General features: G+C 31.7%; 1 protein-coding gene across 2 annotated transcripts in view; it reads right to left on the bottom strand.

The window, feature by feature from the left end:
- The window catches only part of LOC108747747 (putative inorganic phosphate cotransporter), a 40,729-nt gene that overhangs the window by 18,144 nt on the left and 12,830 nt on the right, over positions 1 to 9,755 (bottom strand). Inside the window, exon 1 of one of the 2 annotated variants that reach the window (XM_018485448.1) lies at positions 116 to 683. The exons of the other annotated variant lie outside the window; for it this stretch is intronic. Coding sequence (XP_018340950.1) covers positions 116 to 215 — 100 coding nt within the window. The 5' untranslated portion in view covers positions 216 to 683. Of the gene's footprint in view, positions 1 to 115; positions 684 to 9,755 lie in introns of those variants that run through there. 2 annotated transcript variants of the gene reach the window in all.

The following is a 9,755-nucleotide window of genomic DNA, read 5'->3' as shown; positions in this document are numbered from 1 at the left end:
AAAAAAAAAAAAAAAAAAAAAATCAAAAAATCAAAAAAAAAAATCGGCAGATCAGCGATTTCCGCGTCGCGTCCGGTGTGGCCGGTGAAAACGGCGCTCGGGAGAGACACAATACCTTTTTTTCTTCTTCTTTCCCGCTCTTCCTCGTCGAGTCCGGGCTGTTCCCACACAAGCACGTGGCCATTTCGTCCTCTGTTCTCGCTGTCGCGGTTCATCGCGCACTCGGCACGTGGGACGTGAATGGGGAACGCGGTTTGCAACGCTCCCTGAACGATGATAACGACGAACGTCAAAGTTCGACGACGGCGTTCGGCGCGATAACACGGGCTGTCCTTTCTCGCGCGCGCGCGCGTAGTTCGCTTACCGCTCCTCCGCACTCTCGTAACTCGTTCCGTACAGGCGCCGAAATGCGCCGAGGAGAAACGCGCCTGCGTTCTCTACTTTACGCCGGCCCGACGACGGCCGACGGTGACGATGACGACAAGATTGCGCACGAGGCAACGAGCGACGAGCGGCACACGATGGCAAGTAATACAGGAGACTGAGAAGACGAGGTTAAGCTCTTCGCGAGGTACGAAGTACACTGGTTATGCGGGTTATGCCGGGACGAGACGGAACTTGTGTAATCGACCGGCTGTTCTCGCTGCTCCGCAAATACTTACTCCGATAACAGCGGGGTCGACAGGCGAGCGGCCGAACAAGCGAACCGAAATTCCGATTGGCGGACGAGTTCGCTATGCCAGCCGCTCGGCTAATCAAAATGCAGCGCGGCAAAAATTCTGACCGGAGGCGCGAAACTTGAATAAGTTAAGGGCGTGGAGAGAACACGCTATTGGTGAAACCTTCAGAGTAGGAAGGTAGAAATATCTTTTCTGTCTGGACTTTGTGTTAAAGTACCGCACGGAGTAGTAGAACACCTTCCCCCCCTCCTATAATCAGAGGAAACGTCACAAAAAGGTCAGATATAAAAGAGAATTAAGCTGAAGCTGATAAAGGAATGCGTAAAATACTATTTTTTTGGTATTTTAACTATTTTAATAGATGGAATCTTTCTTGTGCACGTTTTCTTGTATTTTTTAATGTACTGAACTTATAAATATTTATTTCAAACTGATTTTGTAGGAACATGTTGAAAATTGCGTTAAAAGTAGCACAATTTCGTCGAAATATGATCTCTGATTGCAATTTTCAATATTTTCCTATTAATTTAGCTTGAAATTGATATTCATTTGCAAATAATTCAGAACGTAAAAGAAAGTGAAAAACGTGCATACGAAAAATTTCATTGCTTTGGTAAAAATTAACTTATTTTATTCATTGTCTAAGATATTGAAATAGTCAATTTTATTGTAGCTTAAGCGATGACTGAAAGCGGAACTTTTCTTACATACATTTTTTTCATATTTTTTGATGTGCTGAATCATTTGCAAACATTATTTTCAAGCTAACTGTTGAAAATATTGCAATCAAAGATTAGATTTCGATCAAATTTTTAATGCGATTTTCAATATATTCCCATCAGATTAGTTTGAAATATACGTCTGCAAATGATTCAGTACACAAAAACATATAAAAAAACGTATACAAAAGAAAGGTTCCATTGTTCAGGTAAAGAAAAATCCAGTGATTCGACCCATCCTGTTTCTACCTGAATTTCTCTGAGACTTTCAAAAGAACACCCATTTTATTTCTCTTATTCTTATTTTGTCTTGCCTATACTTTCACATTTATATTACTTAAAATCTGTTCCATAAAAGTTTTAAAAGAAATTAAAATGTATACACAGAGAAAGGTTTCTTCAATTTAAAGAAACATTTCCTTAAATCGAAGAAACCTTTCTCTGAGTATAATAAATTCTCTGTTTTTTACAATTTCACTTTCAAAATTAAACGAAAAATCTCTCTTTATAAACTACACTTTGAACTATGTCCATTTCTACCAATTTAGATTAAATGGATAACGCAGATAGAATAAATTTCCATTTTATCTTTTTTTTTTCCAAAAATTGTAGAGATTTGCAAACGACTTTTCTCGCAATGTAATTGCAATATTCGTAATCAGAAAAGTCGTTTGCAAATCTCTAACTTTAGCTTTTTGAGATTTGCCTTAATGAATCCTAAATTGATTTATTAATTTTCATTGAGCTATTGGAAAGAACAGTAGTTCTGGTAACTGTGATAATTAGAATGGAGAAACAATTATAAATTCGAAAAATAAACATCTCGAGCTTTATTCCAATGAAGCATACATCTGTACATACACATCTGTACAATGTACATGCATTACACATATGAAACCGTATACCACATATGATTCATTTCTAACCTTCGGACTCAAAAGTTAAATGGATTACTGCCGTATCAGATGTGTCGTTTTCTTCGTAAGAGTCGATTGCTATATGCACTTAGATCTAAAATTTCAAACAGATATTTAAAATTGGCAGGTTTTCAAGATGCTATTTCTACAAAAAGTATTGCCAATAGAAAAAGGATTGCTCTAATTCGTTGATCGTTCACTGAAAATATTTTTATACATATCTTTCCTCCAGAAATGTCTTTTTGCTTAACATCTTGCGAAAAATATGACTAATTATATGCTATAATTGTAAATCCTTCAATCTGATTGTTGTACGTAACAACTCTGATTATATCAGATATTCGTAAGAAGGAAAAAACTGAATCACTGTGAAGATAATATCATTTCGTATGCTTAATTGGAATCTCGGATTCTTGAGCACAATTTATCTTTAAGCAGATCAAAATAAATTATACTTGAGTACATGAACGAAAAAGCAAGGGAACAATTATACTGAATAACTCAACTCGTTATCGTTACTTCTAAAGCGATATTAAAATTGTAAAACCGATAAACGATCGAGTAATCAGAAATAAATATCGTATTATGTCATTCATAATTTAGGTCACGGATGCATAATTATCTCATTAATTATTATAAATCTTTATTTTTACTCTTCACAATTTTATTTTTCATTTTTATAAACTTCTCGCCAGCATGGCTAAAATTGCATAATGTTGCAACAGTTTCACGTGATTTTCGCAAAGTAACGTAATTTCTGAAATAGTGGAAAATACAATTTATATTTAATGCACATCTGTCCTGATCTGTTTTCTTATCTAATAGGAAAATATAGCTAATCGTAGTTAATGCTAACAACTGTTCCATCCCACGCGATTTTTTATTTCTGATTCGAGCTTGCGTCACACGGAAAAACGTGGATTGAATAAGCGGATTAATGATGCAGGAGACGAAAAATAATCAATACACGTGGAGAATTTTGGCACGTTCAGGCTAACGATCGGCTATTTAGAACTCACCGTACAACTTTATTTCCGTCAGTCACTTTCGTTATACGGACGTGATCATAAGCATCGGATACGCGATCGCGTTGAAGGATCATCAATGATCCGATAATGTTTTATTCCGCGAAGGATTATATTTGAAAACTCGGTTGTCGATTATGAAATTCTTCGTCACATTCCGACGTGCCATTTTTAACAATTGACAAATGCAATACAATCGAAGGCTCTTCCGTTTACAAAGGCCGTTCTTAATACCGATGTAATAGCGTTATTGAAAATCTTCCGATATATTTATGTTTATCTTATGAAGAATCAATTCATAAATGGTAATATTAATATTAATATTAACTGGATACAACACTTAATTTACGAACTAAACATTAGAAGGAAAAATCTCAAGCTAAATCTCCAGCTCATGAAGATATATTGAAAAAAATAATGTTATATCAACAGCACTATTTTAATTTTAAAAATAATTTTGTTAATTCAATAATACTATTAATGAAACAAATATATTATGCTTTTTTGTTTTAATAAAATTTTATTTGTTTCATTAATATCTACTATTTTTATAAATAAACAAGATTATTTTAAATTAAAATTGATACATCATTTTTTCAATGTATTTTTCAAGGAAATGTGTCATATTTTGATGAAATACATTACAAAAAAATAATAAATTGAGATAATAAAAATATATATAAATCATAAAAAAATACAATTGCCAATCAGAGCCAACATATTCGTGTGCGAATTCAAATTCTTTATTAAATAACAAATTGGTTAGACATTTCGATTCTCGTTTTTTGAATCATCCACAATAATTAATAAAAACGAAAATATATCCGAAATTATTACATGGATTAAAGAGAACGTCGCAATCAAATAACAATAGAGCAAGCGACACTGAGCTATATAAGATGTGCGTTAGCATCGATAAATTTCTTGGACTTATAATGGGACTTTTTATTAATCAAATTTAGAGTCCGTGTTATCTTTTATAAAAATATCTTTTAATAAAAGTATAATAATTTCGTGGGAGAGTTGACAATATTTTAAAAGTGTTGGGTCAATGGGTCGAAGCTCTCGCGTCTGCGGGAATTTTGTTTTGATATTATGAACGGATCAATCGATGATCGAAGATAGACACGCGGGACTTTCCATAGTGGAAATTGCGTAGACGTAACTAGCAAATATTTGTCTGACTCTTGGGTTTGCGTCGTCGCCATCGTTCTCGCAAAGAATATACCCTCGCGAACGTGAGACGAAGTTGATTTGTAGCTTGCTGTTGTGTGCACGAATCATCGTCGTCTTCGTTGCCTATAATTGATTTGATTGCCACATATGCAGCGTTCAAAGCTGTCGGTGTGAGAATGTACGATTCGCATAAATCAGAGGGAAAAGAAATCGCGGACTGTCGCCGAGTGTGTAACGCGTCTCCTCTAATCAAGCGTTAAGTAATTGAAATTATGCCAAGACGAACGTTAATTAGCAATTATTTCGCTCATCTCTCGCTGATTTCCCTCTCAAATCGTAACTACAAGCAGAATCCCAACAGAACAATGATAATATGTAATGCGATACATTAAAAAAGATCAAAAGAATCATCGCTTACCTTAAAATTTACACTGACAGTACTTTAAGGTTTAATTTTTCAATTTATATAAAATTCATAAGTAATTTTTTGCGAAAAATATCTCTTCAATCAGGATTTGAACCTCTATCCCGAATTCCGTCTTAGACTTAGACGGTTCCACAATATAAAATTAACTTTAATTAATTAAGTTATAAATAGTGATAGATTTAAATAGTGATATTTTTTGCAATAGATTATTTAATTATTTAATAGTGCTTTAAAGATATGCTTATTAGCGATAATATCAAATTACTCCAATTCAATTTGTGATATCCAATTCAATTTGTGTACTCCATCTTCAGTCTGTGTTTTAAGATCGATTTTATTTTTACAAGAGAATCTCCTCATTAAATATATCGATGCTGCAAGTGTTCTTGCATGCGAAAGCGGAGTAGACGTATAAATAGAAAAAAATCGCCAATACTAATAAATAATTCATTATTCTTATCAGGCAGCTGAACTTATCGGGCCTCTTTATAGCCGCTGTCTTATCAGCGAGCTGCAATGTGTGCACGATATAATCTGCGAGAAATGTTTGTACTCTCAACCGGACCGAGCCGTCACGCCAATCACACATTTCCGACCATTTGAAAGATCGTGTAATTATGCGGATCGTGTAATTATCAGGCCTGCGCTAGAAAACCATAAATTTCAACGAGCACGAGAGTTCCCCCCTTCCTTTCTAATTTTTCTAATTTAATTTTTCTCGCGACACCTTCCGTAAAACATAATTAGAGGATCGTTGAGCACGATTGTGCAATCGATAACTTGTTCGGCAATCGTGACGCAGCACATTCTCTCGTATTTGCGAATCGCATTGTATGATTTTGTTGCATGGACGTGCAACGAATCGTGATTACGCGAGCACAATGCCACAATGAGCGATTGCGTATCGGGGGCTCAAAGGAAATGAAAAACGTTGGCGATGTATGACTGATTAAAAATCTACAAAATCCTATCGAATCTTCCATGTAATCTAATTTTTATTTTATGCCATTCATCTGCGAATAATACGTGACAAGTGTAAATATGTCACAAACGGTCTATTTGATCTCCTTTCAAATATTTATAATAATAAACAATCAAAAGTGAAAATAATTTGAGATCATATACAATATACTAAGAAATCTCGATTATCATAGAGTTTCTAATTTTAAATGCTAATTAAATAAAAAAATAAATATCATTATAAATTGCAAGATATTGTTCATTATAAGAGTGGTTGTGTGATTAATAAAATAACGTTAAAATTTAAATTATAATGTATAACGTATGTAATAATTATGTAACAAAATAAAAAATATATTACAATGTAGTTCATATTATATTATATTTTTCATAGTCTCCTTGGTTTTCAATACACCAGCGCCATCGTTTCAGCAATTTTTGTATTCTTTGAGAAAAAATATTTTAACTGCAGGTTAATCAACTATCGAACACTTGTGATGACACATACTTCTAGAGATAAACTTCTTTTAGTCTTCTTGGAAGGTTTTATTCCATTTATATATACCAATATCCGATAATATCAGTCGAGGTCACAAGTGTTCGAAAGTGGGTTAGCCTGCAGTCAAAAGGTTCTTTTCTCGAGAAATATATAAATAGTACTGTATTGAAAACCAGCTACGCACGAGACTGTATTAAAAAAAAAAGTAACTTACACGGCTAATTTTTATTTTTTGTATCTAATTATTAAATTACAATAATACTTTTCGTTATTAAATTATATGAATTAATAAATTAATTAACAACACATGGATAATATAGGTATCATATATATCGATAAGAGATTACAGTCGATAAAGAAGATCCCTAATATCCACTGCTAGGTAGCTATCTATGTTTCCGACTGTCAGTTGATATTATTATTAATAATTATTATTTATTATACGATTTATTAGCTTCTTTATTAACAGTGAAGCAAATACCTGTAATAAAAGTGTCTTCGAAGATAATATCAAATTAAGATTTCATTTTATTATCAAAATTATGTTAAGATTATTTTAATAAGGGTAAAACGATTATAAAAACATTTTTTACATCCTTAAAAACGTATAATAAATAATTTTTTAATGAAATAATAAACAATTCTTTTAAAGTTATTTATATATAATCATTATATTTCTGTCTAAATAATTATTATATTTCAGCACAATTAATTAATTATAACAAGTGTAATTTTAATTTTTTCCTTTATTTTTAATTCTTAATGATTAGTGTATGTATATTTTAAATAAAATACTAACGTCTCGATACTTTTGAAAACAAATGTAGTAAGTATCGCTCTGCAAGCAGAGATTTAATTTTAAAAAATGATTTTCATTTCATGTAGAAATCTCTATTCGTAAGATCTTTCGTGGAAGATTGTACTGAAAATAGAGAAGTAGGATGTCGACGATTTTCTGATTATGTGCCCTTATGCGAATATAACACGTGGATGGTTAATGCCTTTATTTGATACCCGGACGATTGCATCACACTTGGCCTTAAATGCTTCAAGTTTCGAAACGTCGACATGAAACGTAAAAGCCCTCAAATTCATTATCTACTACGGTTAAGTGGAAAATGACGCTGATCACGTCATGAGACTGGCATTCACAAAACGTAAGTAGGAAGAGTACGAAATCCATCTTATGTTTAAAATTTCATTTTTTAACCTAAAACGATACACATTAGAATGTCCTCAAATTATTTCAAATTGTTTTTAGCTATTTAAATCCTTTTATATTAAGAATTGACCCGATTATTTTATTAGTAAAAAATCTTTCGATATTTTCTAACAATTGTGCAAAAATTCTTTTCATATATAAGATTTGTATAAATATATAGCAAAAAAACATATTCATACGTTTAAATTATAAATAAATATTTGTCATTGTTTTCAGAATGAAATTCAGTGCGTAGAACACGCGCATACAAGAGAATCCATTACTTTAAGAATGGAAAGAATGCATAACTTGTTGGGTCATGAATAATTTCGCGAACAGTAAGCGAATGAAAAATCGTAATTTGTTTGCATGTTGCATCTTATCCCTTTCATGTAGACAGTACTTTAACTGCACAAACGATTCGTGTCAAGGTGTGGCATCAATAATTAGTCATACTGTATCCGCGATCCTTTTGCAAGGTTGTATTCGAGGACGCGACCTGAGTTTCCAGAATTCGTCCTCGCGTTTTATCTTTCGAATATAAAACAACTTAATTGTTAATGAAATAACCGGATACATATAAAATATATCTACATATATATATATATAATATACAGAATGCCCCATGTTAATTTATTTTTCAGGCAAATATCTCAAGAAATGTGAAAGATATCAAAAAATATATCAGTTTCAGATGAAAGTGGAACGATTTCGAGGATATACTTTGATTATGTTATTTTTTTTATTATTAATAAATAATAAATAAGAAAGTGAAGAAATCACACAAAATATTTATACAAAATATAGCCCGAAATAAAAAATTTATATATGTGTGTGTGCGCGTGTGTGTGTGTATACATATTTATTTATTTTTGTTTCGAGCTATGTTCTAAGCATTTTGTGTGTCTACTTTAATACTTTTGTATGTAGAATAATTAGAGAAATATCATATTATGTACAAAAATCATACAATACCATTTTAAAAAATAGCTATGAACTTCATATGACCATAAAAATATATTTTTTGGAAAATTAATTTTATTTGTGAACCGTCAAGCTGTTCATAACTTTTGTCTTTTTTTCTATAGTCAAGTATTTTTTTAATGCATTTTTTTCTATTTAATAAATTAAAAATAAAAATTCATTATTTACTACGGTTAAGTGGGTTTTTGGGAAAGATAAATTAAAACACTTGCATATATTTATTTTTTATTTTAGACTAGGTTCTTCTATATAAATATTTTGTTTGTGATTTCTTGACTATTTTTTTGTTTAATAGTAATAAAGAGATTATTTATATACATTTGTTAATAACACTTATATGCATAAATTATAGGGAATACCAAAATGCGCGAATTAAAATATCAGTTAGAAAGTTCTTGAACCAAAAAGTACTTGTCATTTGTTTTATTTCGAAATTTTTGAAACATAAAGATTAAAGGCCATTGCACGTAAAGTTTAGTCGTAAAACCGTAAAAAACAATGAACTGGTTGGCTATCGCGTCGGGTTAAGCAATAAGTCATGTGACTATCTACTTGTTGGTTGGTCATAAGACAATCGCAATCTTCAACGGAACGGAATCTTGCGACTATGATTACGACTTTAAAGTTATGACATTTCTATGCGCGTTGCTTGTACGCATAGAACACGGCAACATACTTAGCCTCGACGCAGTAGCCAATTAATTTATCGCTTTTTACGGTTTTACGGTTACAATTAAAACTTTTACGTGCAATGACCTTGAAAACTGGTCAATTATAGATTACGATACGGCCGTCTGTTGATATTGTAATGTCAACAATAAAGTTATATTGAGACACGTGCGACAATTCATGGACAGACAATAATTGGCCAGTTTTTAAGTCTCAGAAACTATTTTTGGAAGCAAATGGCAAATATTTTCATAATTTATTTTTGCAAGAACTTTCTTACTGTGGTATTTTAATTTATGAATTTCGGTATGTTATGTATTCCTATTATTTTTACGGGCATAAAGTGTGTTTTACTTAATTATATATTATATATTAATAAAATTTAAAAAATAAAAAATTGATAATGATGAAATCAATAATCGATTCATAATTATAACTTTATTTTTAAATTTTAATATTATAATTAAATAATGACTCACTTTATCCTAATAAAAATAG

Source organism: Trachymyrmex septentrionalis, unplaced genomic scaffold, assembly GCF_001594115.1.
Source record: "Trachymyrmex septentrionalis isolate Tsep2-gDNA-1 unplaced genomic scaffold, Tsep1.0 scaffold20, whole genome shotgun sequence".
Classification (NCBI taxonomy): domain Eukaryota; kingdom Metazoa; phylum Arthropoda; class Insecta; order Hymenoptera; family Formicidae; genus Trachymyrmex; species Trachymyrmex septentrionalis.
The sequence above is the reverse complement of the archived record's forward strand: the minus strand, read 5'-3'. Positions and strand labels throughout refer to the sequence as shown.